General features: G+C 48.7%; 1 protein-coding gene across 7 annotated transcripts in view; it reads left to right on the plus strand.

Annotated features, from left to right (window-relative positions):
- Positions 1-15,322, plus strand: part of PFKFB3 (6-phosphofructo-2-kinase/fructose-2,6-biphosphatase 3) — a 42,135-nt gene that overhangs the window by 15,505 nt on the left and 11,308 nt on the right. For all 7 annotated transcript variants that reach the window (XM_027739937.2, XM_027739938.2, XM_039383493.1 and 4 more), the window contains exons 2-7: positions 7,444-7,558; positions 12,655-12,780; positions 13,080-13,176; positions 13,404-13,470; positions 13,617-13,691; positions 13,997-14,053. In XM_027739937.2, coding sequence (XP_027595738.1) covers positions 7,480-7,558; positions 12,655-12,780; positions 13,080-13,176; positions 13,404-13,470; positions 13,617-13,691; positions 13,997-14,053 — 501 coding nt within the window. In that variant the 5' untranslated portion in view covers positions 7,444-7,479. The remainder of the gene's footprint in view (positions 1-7,443; positions 7,559-12,654; positions 12,781-13,079; positions 13,177-13,403; positions 13,471-13,616; positions 13,692-13,996; positions 14,054-15,322) is intronic.

The following is a 15,322-nucleotide window of genomic DNA, read 5'->3' on the forward strand; positions in this document are numbered from 1 at the left end:
GTGAATATTGTCTTCTCAGATGCTTTGATGGTGCCAAAACATGAATTTTGGCTCTGTGACTGAACTGCACCCTTCAACCCTTTCTGTTGGAACCAAGCCTGAAATTTTGTAGCCAGAGTTCATTGCAAGGGGAACTAGTATTAGATTCCTGAGACTGGAATATCCCAGCGTCTTACTGTCTGTTTACCCTCTAACCACTTTTAAAACACCATATTTCACAGAATCACAGAATGCTTTGGGTTGGAAGGGACCTTAAAAATCATCTCGTTCCAACCCCTGCCATGGGCAGGGACACTTTCCACTAGACCAGGCTGCTCCAAGGCTCATGCAATCTGGCCTTGGACACTTTCAGGGATGGGGCATCTACGGCTTTTCTGGGTCACCTGTGCCAGGGCCTCGCTCCCTCACATTAAAATCTAAATCTACCCTCTCTGCAATCCATGGAGTCAATTATCTCTATATAATTTATCTCATTGATGGAGTGAGTTTTACTTTGCACTAGTCTTGTAAGGTTGGGAACTTTCACAGGACATCGCTCAACCCTCTTGGACCCATTTCTGAGCATTGAGAAACATCGCTACTCCAATGGATATTGCAGGTTCAGAACTTTTTTTTTTCAAATTATATTTTTTTGAGAACAACAGAATATAATTCTAAAAAAATTACAGATGAAACTGGGATTTTAAATATTAACATTGGTCTGGCTCCTTTGGGGTCATCAGTCCTGGCTAATGGACACCCATTTTACACCTCCACAGCTCTGACCTTGAGCTTTACTGGGTCTTCCAAAGGACCCTCAAACACCTGAGCATGCTTGGAGGCAACCACCTCTCTCTGGGCACAACAGAGGGAACCTTGAATGATTTAGTCTTTAATTTGGTGAATTGAGATTGAATCCAGGTCCTCATCCTTCCTTCTTCCCCGTATTTGTCACAGCCAGGTGATGCATTTGCAAGTCTCCCATTTCCTTTCTTATAACTCTTATAATTTAATTCTTATATAATAACTTAATTCTTATAACTGACCAGATTATAACCAAACACCTCTAGTTTAGGCACAAATCTGACAACTCAAAAGAAACAAAGTTTGAACCCTTGTCCTCCTGCTTGAAGGGCTCTAAATTAAAAGAAATTAAAAAATAAATTTGCTTGTATCGAGGCTAGTGGCATAGCACAGCAGAGGCTGACTTCAGGCAGAATTTACTGTCCGTGAAAGAATTTCTGTCTTGCACCGAGTGTGACAGTGACAACATGTGGGGAGCTCAGTGCAGAGGGCTGAGCAAAACCAAGCAGGTCCCCTGGAATGAGTGTGGTTGAACTGTGCATTTCTGCAACCCCTTCCTGGCTTTTCCTGCCCCTTGGCTGCCAGGAAAAGCAAGATCAGCTCTGGGCGAGATGTTTGACCGGGGCTGATACCGTGGGGTGAGCAATGCCCTGTGCCTCTGCCGGGATTTCCCCCTCTGGGGCTCAGCACTTGTTTCTCAATGTCAGAGTCTGCACCCTTCTGAATTTTCCCCTTCTCTGCTTGTGGCTATTTTCAGGGAAAAGCTGCACCCTTCAGGAAGGAGTGTGGTAGCCTGAACCTTGCTCCTCTGGAATCTCAGTGCTGTTGTGTGCAACGAGCTGAATTTCTTGCAGTCGGGGAAGGAAGATGTTTAATGAGCACATCAGGTGCAACTGGAGAGAGCACTAGACTCAAAAACTGGACGGCTTGTCCCCAGCCAGAGGAACGGATGTCTGCCCTGGTGGAACAACTCTGGGGCAGCCCCAAGCACACGATGTTGTCTGCCCTGCCTGGATCCTGCACCCGGGCAGGGCTCAGCCCTCCCAGTTGCAGACTTAAAGAGTTGTCAACTGGCTTTGCCCGATTTCTGTTCCTCTTTGCCCAGTAGTGGGGCTGATGCTGCCGGTTTGAGGCTGTTGAGGAGGAAAAGGAGTGTGAGACTACAAGGGCAGGGAGGTGAAAGGCAAGAAATGAGGAAGGAAAACACAACTTGATAAGACGAGAGGAGAGAAAAAAGCACTTTTCCGTGGCAAACACCCCGACCCATTATAGGGATTAATTCAGGATTTTATCGTGGTCCCCCCACCCCGGGCATCAGGACTTGGGCGGGATGAGGGTGAGGGTGAGATGTGGGGCGGGAGCGGTGATATCCTGGTGATACAGGCACAGTTCGCACTTCGCTCCTTGTTTATTTACTCCTGTAATTGAAATACCTGTGAGGGCGAGGGAGGCGGCTGAAACCTGCAGACACAATGGACCGTGAACTCCAGCTGCCTTTACAAATCCAAACATTTTTATCAGCCTTTGCTGATAAAAATCAGCCATTTATCACCGGGAGCCTGACTCTCAGCAGCTCAAGTCCCTCCAAAGAAAGCGGCATCAGCAGTGAAAACTGCTCAGCATCCAGCTGGTGAGAGGACAGGGCAAACAGTTGTTTTCCTCCTTGACATTTCTGAAAGTCTCCAATTCCCCGAAAATATTGCAGTCAATTTTCTGGGCTTTTTCAGTATTCCCCTCCCCCCTTTTTTTTTTCTGTGCAAAATTCAACATTTTTGTTTTGCTTTGCTTTTCCAAAAACCTGTACAAATACCCCTCAGTCAGCCCAGAGGAATAATTTTCTCTGTTGCAAGAAAGTGTCATTAATGCACTAACAAGAATTTGGGCAGCTGCTGCCTGACTTTTGCAACCTCTCTTCCAGGCTAGGGAACGCTTTGGAATGGCTTTAAACTGGATGAGAGTAGGTTTAAATTAGATACTAAGAATGAATTTTTACTGTGAGGGTAGTGAGGCCCTGGCACAGGTTGCCCAGAGAAGTTGTGGATGCCCCATCCCTGGAGGTGTTCAAGTCCAGGCTGGATGGGGCTTGGAGCAGCCTGGTCTGGTAGAAGGTGTTCCTGCCCATGGCAGGGGGTAGGAATGGCATGATCTTTAAGGTCCCTTCCAAAACAAACCATTCTGTCATTCTGTGAACTTTGTGCCCATGTTCCAGGATGGTAAACCAAGGCCATACTGGAAACTGCTGCCGGATCCAGCTGCCCTGACATTAAGAGAGCACACGTAAGGCCGCATCCATAGGGCGATGTCCACACAGCTCCCAGCCACCACTTTCAAATTCTAGCCATGGAAATAGTTCCTGGGTGCAGGGTTGGACCGTGCAACTCGGATCCCAGCAGGAATCACGCCCACTGCACCCCCATGCTGCGTCCTAAGGAGGTGATGCGTGTTGCACCGAACGTAGGCAAAAACGTGACTTGTCCTTTCCTTCCAAGTTTCCTTTGGAGAATATAAAAAAAAAAAAAAAAGAAATAAAAAAAAGAGAAAACATTAAAACAGGAGGATGAATCACAGCTTAGTCAGAGTTGGGGCTCGTCAGAGCAATTGCTGATGGTGCTGGCATTTTGATGCCGGGGGCAGGGTGCCAGGAGAGGCTGGCTGGTGACCAGCGGGTTCTTCCAAAGGGGACGGGGAATTAAGTCCAGGATTCTTATGGTAGGATGCATCCAAAGCCTAATTCCACTGTTCAGGATGAGTTACTAGGTGAGTTTGATGTTAGAGCAGCAGTGGAACATAAGAGGGAATTGAGGGAGTTTGGCTCTGATGTTTTGGAGAAGTTTGCAGCCTGTAAACCCTGTAAGAGATGGGTATCCTGTTCTCACAGAAACAGGTTATTTCCCCCTTTTCTGCCAGACTTCCCCTCTTTGCACTGCCCTTTCCTCTTCCACCTCTCTGTACCTGCTACCTTCATCCCTCAGACACTCAAGGTCATTTTTTCCCCCATCCACCACCAGGACTTTCAGATTTTAAGCCCTGCATCACATTTATAACCCCGTCCCTTTGCATTTATTAAGTGGTCCCTGAAATGGGGTGGGTGAAGCAGCAGCTCCAGCCAGCGCTGGCTGGTTTATCCCACCCTCCACATGCTCCATCACACAGCACAGAAGAGGATGTGGGACAGCATCCCTGGCTGTCCCGTGGCATCCTGCGCTTGTTGTGCCTCTCAGCGAGCTGACACACCTCTTACTGACAGCATTCCTCCCCCTCAGTGACTTGATTTCTGGAAAAATCGCTGAGCTAAGCACCCCCGTGGGCTCCTTCCACAGCAGCTGCGAGCAACAGCTTATTTACCGGTCTGGGTGCTATTAATAGGGAGCTGGGACTTTGCATGGCACAACTTGAGAGGGGAAAAATAATCCTCTCAGAGCACCTAGTGAGACATCCTGCTCACCACCCTCTCCCCAGGGTGAAAGTGCCTTATAAATAGTAATGGTTCTTCCAGCTGACCTCCCTCGGAGCAGCTGGGTGCTCGTGCCCCTGAAATCCAGGCCATTTATTTAGGAGTTGAAGCTTTCCGCTCCAGTTATTCAGGAGTTTTTAAGCCAAGAGTTACTAGGTGGAGCTAATTTGAAGTGACTGTGATTTTAATTCAGGCAGGGTTTCGCTTTCGGGCTCCTTTTGATTTTGTGGGGGTGGTGACTTGTGAAGCCACAGAGAGGAGAGTGAGCTGCTGGAGGAAGGGGGATGATGCCCAAATTCCTTGTCCTGTAACATCATGTGAATATTTGTCCTACTTCTGATTCATGTTTTAGCTGGCAACTGAGCTTCTGTTGCCCTCCATGTGAAAAGGATTTGGGGATTTTGGAAAAAAAACAACCCTCCTGGCCTTTCCCAAGGATGGATTTTGTGCACAGTGGTCCAGGGACCGCTGTTGTGCCTGATCCCCATCCCACATTTGCCAGCTGGAGCACTCACTGCTCTCTCCCATCTTCCTTCCCACATCCCAAATCTGGTTCTTTTCCAGCTCCCTCATAGTAGCTATTTAAAAATTCCCTTTTTTTTTTTTTTTTCTTTTTTGCCTGTGAATATTTTTTCCCTGTGTAGGAGAGGGAAGGATTGTGCATTTTTTACTCCAACCATCTTGGCTCCATGTAAGGAATTGGCCAAAAATACCTTCTTTCTAGATGTGTTAACAAATACAAGCCTTTGCTTCCAGGGGAGGAAAATGCCCTATATAATAAAAGAAGGGGTTTGAATGCTTTAAGTAGCTGAGATGCTCCTTATCGGGCTTTAAATTTTCAAGCAAAATTTGCTTTATTAAACCCCATCAAAGCAGATGCTCCCACCTCTGCGGCTCTTCCCACCTATCACATATTCCCACTTCTCCCTGCTGTGGCACGTTCCCACCCAGCATCCTGCCAAAAGGACCCCTCTGTGCCAGGTGGGATAATCCTCATAGCTAAGGCAGTGTTAGGGTGCAAGGGGAGGGTGTTGAGCATCTTTAGGACTTCAGTGTCACCATAGGAATTTTCTGAGTGGCTCCTGGACGATGTCCCAACCCCTCTGTGCTGCAAACACAGGCTGTGTCGGGGTGTGAGTATTGCTGGGGTGCTGTTTGCAGCCTCACTGAAGGTGGAAATGAGACTTGTAGGAACCTGGTGAGCAGATTAAAGAGTTTAATAAACTAATAGAAGAATGAAAATTTAGAAAAAAGAATAATAATAATTACATATTTATCATAGGTGAATATACATGACGGATAGACAAATAATAGAACGAAAATATTGAAATATTAATGAATTATTAATGAAATAACAAATAATAAATATGAAACCAACGAGATTAATAAATTAAAAATAATAAGAGAAATAAATAATAAATCAATACTAAGCACCCGTTTGAGAGCAAAGGTTTCCCGCGGAGCATCCCCAGCGCTCCCGCCGCTTCAGCCCCTTGCGGGGAGGGACGGAGGGATGCGGGGGGGGGTGGACCAGGCGCCTCCCGGGCGCGGATGCGGGCGCGGAGCGGGGCGGAGCAGCCGCGGTGGCCGCGGGCGGAGGAGGAGCCGCCGCATCCCGGGCATCCCCTCCGGGGGAGGCGGCCCCGGCACCGCATGTGCGACGTGAGGGACGTGCAGGAGCGCAGACACCGGCATCCCCCGGCCCCCCGGCATCCCCTGAGCCCCCCCCCGGCATCCCTCGAGCCCCCTCCGAGCCCCCCGGGTCCCCCCGGCCCGAACCCTCTGAGCGCGGTGTGGGGGCGCGCCAGCGGAGCCCCCCGTCCCACCGCTGTGTACTTGGAATTAATTTATTTTATTATCACTTTATTATTTTATTTTTAAAATATTGTTATTTCTAAAATAATTTTTATTTTGTTTCTCTCGTTTTGATTTTTTTCAGTTAATTTTATTTTTATTTTTATTTTATAGAATTCTATTTTTTTAGTTTTTTTTTTCCCTTTTTAAAAATTTTATTCCATTTTTATTTTCTATATTTTTATTTTACTTTTTTCTTACTCCATTGTTATTTTCTACTTTTCTTAGGGTTTATTTGATTTTCCTCATATTTTTTCCCTTTTATTTCCTTTTTATCTGCTCAATCTTTACTTCATTTTATTTTCCCCTTTTTATTTCCTCGCTTTACCTCCTTTTCATTTTTCTAAATCATTATTTTTTTTTTAATTTCATTTTAATCTTCCCCTTTTACTTTTTATTTCCTTTTCGCCATTTTAATGATTTAATTATCATCATCGGTTTTATTATTTTTATTGCTTTTACTCAATTAATTTTCTAACACGGGAGAAGCGAGACGGGAAAGTTTTTTAACCGTACGGTTTTTTAGCTTGGGGGAGCCTTCACACACCCACCCCCCCTGTAATAACACCTCCATAATCCCCCCCCTCGCTGTCGCATCCTTTGGTTTGGGGGGTCGGTGGTCGCGTCCCCGCGGGGAACAAAGCGGGTCCTTTGTCCGCGCTGCAGTTCCAGGGGCGGGCGGCGGGGGGCAGCACTGCCCGGGCCGCGCCGCATCCCCCCCTTCATCCTCCCCCTCCTCCTCCTCCCCATCCTCCCCCTCCTCCTCCTCCCCATCCTCCTCCTCCTCCTCCTTCCCCGCCTCCTCCGCGGCTCCGCAGCGCCCGCCCGGCCCCTCCCTGCCCTCCCCGCCCCGCGGGGCGGGCGCCGCCGGGCCCGGCCTGTCGGGATAGAAATAGGCGGCACCGGAGCTGCCGGCACATCGCGAGCGGAGCCGGGCAGGGCGGCAGCCGAGACCGCAGCAGCAGCAGCGCCACGAGCAGACCTTCTCAATCCTTTTTTCCCCGGCTGCCTCGCGTGGAGATTTTTCCTACTTTTTTTTTTTTTTTATGATCTTTTTTTTTTTTTTTTTTTTGCTCGCCCTCGCTCCCTCCCAGCGCGCAGCGGCAGCGCTGGTGCCGTTCCTGCCCGGCTTTGTGCCCTGAAGCCCCGTCCCTCCTCTTCCTTCTCCTCCTCCCCCCTCCTGCCGTAAAACCTTCACGAGGCTCGGAGCAGCAGCATCCGAAAGCGCCGCAGCCGCTCGCTGAAACCACCGACTGCAGCAAAAACCCTTTTTATTTTTTGTTACATATTTCCTCCCCCTCCTTCCTCTTTTTTATTTTTCTCCTCCTCCTCTCCCCCGCAAACGCATCAAGGTGGACGCGGAGCGCAAAAAGACCTTTGTTTTAAAAATGCCCATGGAGCTGACGCAAAGCCGCATCCAGAAGATTTGGCTTCCCAATGACAACCGCCCGGCGCTGCCCCGCCGCTGTGAGTACGGGCACCGCAGCATCCCCGCGGGATGGGACGGGATGGGATGGAGGGGTGGGTGGGAAGCAGTCCCCGTCCTCTGCGCTCCCAGAGGGGGCTCTTTGCAGCGCCCTCCTCCCTCAGCATCCGTGCAGCATCCCGCTTCCCCCCTCCTCTGCCTGCTCCAGCATCATCCCCGTGCCCGCATCCCACTCGCTGCCATCCCGTGACTCACTTCCAGCCCTTGGGAGCTGGAGGAAGGTGCAGCCGTCACATGGCCCCGCGCAGCGGAGGATGCGGGGAGGTGCTGAGACACGCGTGGCCCAATTTCCACTCCCTCCTCCCCGCTCCCCCTCTTGGCTTCCAGCCCTGGGATTAAAAGGAAAGGGAGCAGGTTGTTCACCTCGGCGCCCGGTCACCGGCTCAGCAGGGATTTTTCAGGGTGTCACAGAGTCATGAATGGTTTGGATTGAAAGGGACCTTAAAGCTCATCCTGTTCCAACCGCACTGCCGTGTGCAGGGACACCTTCCACTAGACCAGGTTGCTTCAAGCCCCATCCAATTAGTGCATTATAAATTTTTATTTTTTTTGGAGGTGGAGGCAGGATTAGGGAAATGGATTTAGGGAAAAAAACCCCAGCGGTTTGCACTTTATCATTTAAACCTGTGGGATGAGATAAGAGACAGGTGGAGGGGAAGGCAGAAATTAATGATGAAACTTCTGCAGTGCTCTTTGAAGCTCAGAAAGATCCTTGAGGGGTTAAAACCAACCTCTGAGTTTAAAAAAGTAAATAATATATATATATATAAATAAAATCAAATGTTTAGGTCATCCGGGTGTTACTATAAATCAATTCATGAATCATAATACAATCTGAAAGCTCAGGAGGCAGCTCCTTTAACTCACCCAACAGCTAAACTGACAACCTACCAGTTGTGCAACTCCGTGTAACTCTAAATGAGCATCGCACGAATCTGCAGAGCCGGGATGGAGGAGATGGCACTGGATGAAGGATAGAAGTGGCTTGGGCAGTTGGGTGAATCAGTCTTTCCGATGCTTTTCTTCATCAGGCATTTAAAGTTCGCTTCTCTTGGCTGGAAAGTATCCCCTTTAAAAAAAATAATAATAATTTTAGAAAAAGCAGATATCCTATGAATTTGCCAGCTGTTGTTGCCCGGGGCTATGGGTCAGGCTCCCTGGAGCAGATGTTGGGACGTGCTGCCTGAGCCTGGCAAGGGCAGCTCTGCAGCAGGAGCTGCTGAGGAAATGGGATTTTAGCAACAGGCTAAACATCTGGGTTGCCAAGGGGCTTTGGTCTGAGTGGGGTAAAATGGCTTAATGCTTTGCATGTGTGTCTGTATGGCTTGACTTTTCTCAAGGACTGACACCTCTGAAAGAAATGCCTTGTGCACGCAGAGTCTCCCAGTGTTTCTTGCCACTTGGTTTCTCAGAGGAGAGAATTCCCTCTTGGTAGAGGAGAAAACTAACATATTTAGTATATTAAGGCACTAAGGGGCTTATTAATAACACAATGTGGCTTCTAATTATTTTTTCTCGGGCTGGGAACAAGCCATGCTGGGCACTTTTTGCTATGCAATATGGGAAGAGGGTTGTTAGGCTTTTTTAGATCTTCTTCTTTTTTTTTTTTTTTTTTTAACACAGGGTGGCTATTTTAAACTCGAGGTGCTATTAATTCCTCAGCAGCAACAAAGAGCAGAGCCACAAAGCTGGGTGGGAAGTGGGGGTGTAACGGAGACCACGGCCGGTGTGGTCCCTGGAGGGAGCGGGAGCATCCCTGGGAGCATCCTCTGGAAGCTGCTCCCTGCGCGTGAAATAATTAGTCCGATTGTCGCTTCCTCGTCAGTGGGAGGCTGGAGTGGCTCGGAAGTGGTGCCTTCATCTGGCCTTTTGACGGCGATCCATTAAATTGCTGTCAAGCTGCACGTCTCTCACGTAGGGGCTGGGAAAGTCAAGTCGTCGCAGGCGCCGGGTGGGCAGAGCCAGGCGAGGGGAGGGGGCTCGGGAGGGGGATGCTCCAGGAGGGAAGGGGCTGCCGCTGCCTTTCTCTGTCCCATCACTTCTCTTTGCCATCACTCCCGCTCGGGGGCTGTGCCTGTAAAACCCCGGCTGGCGCGTTTTCGGGGCGGTAGCGGTTCCACGTGCGCGTGTGATGCAAAGTGCAGAAACCTTCATGCGTGAAGGTGTCAGGGGATTGCAGTGAGAAGAAACTGCAGAAGGGGAATGTAGGGCTAATGTAGAACATGTGGTGTGGGGGATCACTTATACGAGGAGACCGTAAAAGTGCCTGAAGTGGGGAGGTGGCTGTTTTATCCGACCTGTTAGAGAAGCAAATTTCCTTCCCTCTTGTGGTTTGTATTGTTTTGTTGTGTTTTTTGTTTTTGCTTCCTTCCCTCCCCTGTTCTGGTAAAGCACAAGAGCTCATCAGTGCTGACTTTCTGGCAGCTGTAAGCCACACGTGATGAGCGCCTTCTAAATATCCCGACTGAGCCTGAAAGTCATCCCTGACCTTGACTTACCTGGCTAGATATGGATAAGCAGTAATGAATATCCATTGAAATCCCCGATAGCTTCCCAGCAGTGGTGAAAAGAAATTATGAATGAGGTCTTTGTGAAACACTGAGCAAAACACTGGTTTCTGTTTCATCCCTGATGCGAAGTTTCTCCGGAGACTTTTTTGTGATTTAGTTGGGTTTGGGCTCAGATTCCTGATAAAAAGTTCCTTGCTGGATACCCTGGTGTTCTGGGAGCTGCTCCCAGGTCTGTAAACAGATGCTTTTTCATGGTCCAAGGGGAACCTGGATCTTGACCTTTGCTTTGGCAGAAAAACAAATTGTGGGGAGATTCCTCAATTCCTCCTGCAGCACCCTTATGTGCCACCTCTGGGACTGTCACAGATGTCTGGAGCCAAAGGCACATGAACAGTACCCAGTATTGTCCCCATCCTCTTGAACTGCTATTAATGGCCCAAAATCCTCTTGGCTCTTTGAGATCCTTTGTCCACTCTTAAAGGAAGGGTTTCTTTATTTGGGTATTATTCCCTCCTCCTCACTTTATCTAATAAGTGTGTGGGTTTTGTTGCAAAACCAGACTTGCAGCCATAGGTTGTGAGAGGAAGTGAAACTGTTAGAGGGGAAACAAAGATTTTTTTCTGGGTATATTGCTCAGCTCCCTTGGCACCCAAGCGTGGAAAATTGGCACTTGCTGCCAAAATCGATGAGAGCTGCCCTGGGCTTTTGAAACGCAGCACTGGGGAGGCAGGTTCTACAAAGGGAGTGAGTGTGAGGGCAGCTCCAGCCTGAGGAATGTGGAATATTTATGAAAAGAAGAAAAAGAGAAAATATATTTTAGATAGTTTTTAATCTCTTGCCTGCTGAGTCTGCTTTGGTGAGACAACGAGGAAGATGATGGGAGGCTCTTCTGTGCTGTCTGGGTACCAGCGCTGTCACTCTTCCTTGTGGTCTTAATTTGGTTTCTTCAGCTGTTGGATTTATTTTTTTCCTAGAAAGCAAAGGGAATCCCACGTAATTTGCATGTTTTATGGATACCTCTCAGTTTTGTTTGCCCTCTCCAGATCTAATCTGAGTCTCCATCCTCGGGTCCCACCTGCAGGCAGCTGGGACAGGCAGGCAGAGCTCTCCACCTAGACCATAATTAAGCTGGGGTTTATGGCTCTGCCACCAACCACTCACTCCCTGCATTCCTTTCCCGTGAGGTCTCTGGGCTCACCGGGTGGGTGGGAGGGAAATCCCCTGGAGGGTCTTGCCTGTCCTGCCCTTGCTGGGAGGGCTCTTGGAGTGTCACACTGGGCGGCATGAAAGGCAGCTGGCTAATCTAAATTCCATTAGGCATCATTAAGATCTTCCTTTCCTGGCTTTGTGCCTTGGCCTTGCCCGTGTGCAGCACCATGTGAGAAGCAATTCTTCAGAGCAAGCCCTAGAGAGGAGCAGGGATGCAGCCAAGGGAGAGGGATGCTGCCTCATTACATGTTCCACGGAATGTGTGGTCCAGATGCATCCCCTGACACTGGAGCTGCAAAGTACTAAAAAAAAAAATTCCCAAACTGTATTCCCAGTCCTGTAACCTCAGCAGTTTCCTCTGAACTGAACCAGGAATTTGCTTTCAAAAGGATTTATGGGGGGAGAAAGTGATTCACCTGGGCAGCCTGGCAGCTGATTTGTCTGCATTTTGGTCATGCCATTCAAGTGACTTGGACAGGAATTTCTCTTCACTTGCCAAGTCATTGCTAAGTGCTGCCTCTGGATTTTATTTCCAGCTGTTTGACATGGATGCTCTTTACCACAAAAAAACCCCCAAACCAACAACCTAGCTTAAAATAGGTTTATGAGAAAAAAGGGATAAATTACTTGGATATCTGCTTTTAAATGCTGATGGTTCTGTGGTCTTCATACCCTGTTTGTCTTCAGAAAAACAGTTGGTTGCATTTGCACGTGTATCAGTTAAGAATCTAGTCAAATATTTTGGAAGATGCTCTCTGGGTGAAGATCTCTGTGCAGACCTGGTATCTCGGCACAGCAGCAGTGTCTGAAGTGTGCTGCTGCAGGACCTGGACCAAAGTACTTGGCCATCCTCCAGCTTTTCACAGAATTGGCCAATCCACAGAAATGGGAGGTTGTGATTGCCTTGTTTTCTTTTGTTTTTTTGGTTGTAAGTAAGGAAACTGAAGCGTGGAGACTCTCCAGGGAGCCTGGGCCAGCTGCTGGTTCCTTGCCTACTTTGCAGCCATCAGGATGTTCTTACCATGGCTTTCAGGCTGTGATTGTCGTCCCCCCCTGGTTTGGGTGACACCAGGGTGAATTTGGGTCAGCATGGCTTAGCTGGGCCAGCTGTGTCTCACCAGTGGGAAGCCATGGAGCCATCCACCATGCCTCCTGCTCAGGGTCTTGATTGTCCAAACTCATGAGAGGGATGTACAAGAGATTACAGAGGTGATGGCGCACAAAGAACACAGGTTTTGGATTTTCTCGGCTGCTGAAGGATTTAGGGGAAGGCTGAGTAAAGAGCCTTGTAGGGTTGATACAAGATGAGCTGGAGGATTCACAGCTGCTCATGTTCTTTCTCCTCCTCCTCCTCATAGCCTGTGGGCCACAGCTTGCCAATTCCCCCACTGTGATAGTGATGGTTGGCCTCCCAGCCCGTGGGAAGACCTACATCTCCAAGAAGCTGACCCGCTACCTCAACTGGATCGGTGTCCCTACAAAAGGTGAGGCATTCACTGGCTTCCTGGGGGAAGCATGAGGTCTGGTCCTCAGGAGTTGCTGTAGGAGCTCAGTGCCTTGGGATGTAGTGGGAGAGCTTTCCAAAATCGGATGGGCCAAATATTGATGTTTTGCCATCATTTCTGCTGCAACCTGGGTCCTCCTTCACTTCGAGATCAAGAGATGTCCCTTGAGCCCTTTGCTCTAAGGATGTAATTTCTTATCACTTTGCTTGCTTTAATTGCAGAAACTGTACAGATGAGATGAGCTCCTGGTTTTGATGGTTTTTGTCTCTCCCAAATAGTTTTCAACGTGGGGGAATATCGCCGTGAGGCCGTGAAGCATTACAGCTCCTATGACTTCTTCCGTCCTGACAACGAGGAGGCCATGAAAGTCAGGAAGTAAGTGTGGGCACTGCCTCCATCCTGGTGAAGCCCATGGCTGGAGCACAGTTACCCAGTTTGTTCCGGGGTGATGAGCAGGGCTCTACTTTTGAGTTCTCCCTGCCTGGCCAAAGAGGCCTGACTTGGGTGCCAAGAGCTCAAAACTGAAGCTGCGTGGGCTTGGTAGCTTCAGGGTCACCAGCACATCCAGAGGACATCAGGATCACACATCTCCTCTTTTGCAGGCAATGTGCCATGGCTGCCTTGAGGGATGTCAAGCTGTACCTGACAGAAGAGGCTGGACAGATTGCGGTAAGAACGGAGATGCGCTCCACGGGATTTTGGCAAGTCCCAGTCCTGAACGCCCTGTGCCATTTGCTCTGCAGTTTCTTCCCTGAGGAGGGGCTCAGTGGGAAACCAGGCACTTGTTGTGCTAACTGAAACCTTTGCTTTTAAAGGTTTTCGATGCCACCAATACCACGCGGGAGAGGAGAGGGATGATCCTAAACTTCGCCAAAGAAAATGGATTTAAGGTTGGTACCGTGGGGCTGATGCCTGAATTGCATAGTCCACCTTTAGTGTACTGTTACTGTATCTTCTTTCACTAACATGTTGTCCTCATGATGCTCCTGTGTAAGGGATATTTCATTGCTGGGTTTGATTAAAAATGTGAAACTCTTCCCTCATTCCTCATAACAAGTCCTGGAGAAGGAAACAATGGGAGTAGGGCAGAGGGAGAGCTCTCTAGGCTAGCAGGGAGGAGGTTGGGTTGGGCAAGGAGCTGGTTGAGTGTTAAAAGCCTTGTTGGCTTTCAGCTGAGGTTTGCTTTGTTTCACAGGTGTTCTTCATTGAATCTGTCTGCAACGATCCCACTGTGGTTGCCACCAATGTAATGGTAAGTGTGGAAGTGTCTTGCTTTTGTTTTCCCTCCATAGACAAGTAGGAAGCCTGGTTCTCATGGTGGACTTCAACCACTCTGGTATCTGTTGGAGGGACAACACAGCATGGCACAAGCAATCCAGGAAGTTCCTGGAATGTGTTGATAATAACTTCCTTCCCCAAGAGAGAGGAGACAACAAGGAGAATGTGCTGTGTTGCACCTTGTCACCACCAACAGGGAAGGGCTGGTGAGGAATGTGAAGCTCAAGGGCAGCCTGGGCTGCAGTGACCATGAAATGAGACCTTAGCAGAGCAGACTTTGGCCTCTTCAGGAATATGCTTGGTGGAGTACCAGGGGATAAAGCTCTGGAGGAAAGAGGGAACCAAGAAAGCTGGATCATCTCCAAGTTCAGGTGTGATGCTTTACCAACAAAGAAGTAATCAAAAATGTCAGGAGGCCTGCATGGATGAACAAGGAGCTCCTAGACAAACACCAAAAAGGAAGCCTACAGAGGATGGAAGCAAGTAGAGGCAACCTGGGAGGAATACAGAGATTGTTTGAGTAGCCGGGGATCAGGTTAGAAACAATAAAGCCCTGACAGAATTAAATCTGGACAGGGATGTCGGGAACAACAAGAAAAGCTTCTATAGGTACATTTGATGATAAAAGGAAGACTAGGGAAAATGTGGGCCCTCTCCAGAAGGAAATAGGAGGCCTGGATACTGGGGATATGGAAAAGGCTGTGGTACTGAATGACTTTCTGCCTCAGTTTTCACCACCAAGTGCTCCAGCCCACTGACGGAGTTGTAGAAGGCAAAGGCAAGGACTGGGAGAATGAAAAGTCACCTACTGTAGAAGATCAGGTTTGTGACCATCTAAGGAACCTGAAGGTCTACAAGTCCATGGGACCTGATGTGATGCATCTGTTGTCCCTGAGGGAACAGGTGGATGAAGTGAGGAAACCACTATCCATCACATTTGAGAAGTCATGGCCATCCAGTGAAGTTCCCACTGACTGGAAAAGGGGAAATATAACCCTCGTTATTAAAAAGAGGAAAAAAGGAGTCTTGAGAAACTGCAGGCTGGTCAGTCTCACTTTGGTGTTTGGCAAGATCATGGATGAGATCCTCCTGAAAACTATGCTGAGGCACATGGAAAATAAGGAGGTGATTAGAGAGAACCAACATGGCTTCACTGAAGGCAAATCGTGTGTGACAGGCAGGGCTTGGTATTGGGACTGGTGCTGTTTAACATCTCTGGTGACATGGACAGTGGGATCAAAGC

This window comes from Pipra filicauda, unplaced genomic scaffold (assembly GCF_003945595.2).
Source record: "Pipra filicauda isolate LSUMZ 115617 unplaced genomic scaffold, ASM394559v2 scaffold311_size1313980_pilon, whole genome shotgun sequence".
In the NCBI taxonomy this organism is placed as follows: domain Eukaryota; kingdom Metazoa; phylum Chordata; class Aves; order Passeriformes; family Pipridae; genus Pipra; species Pipra filicauda.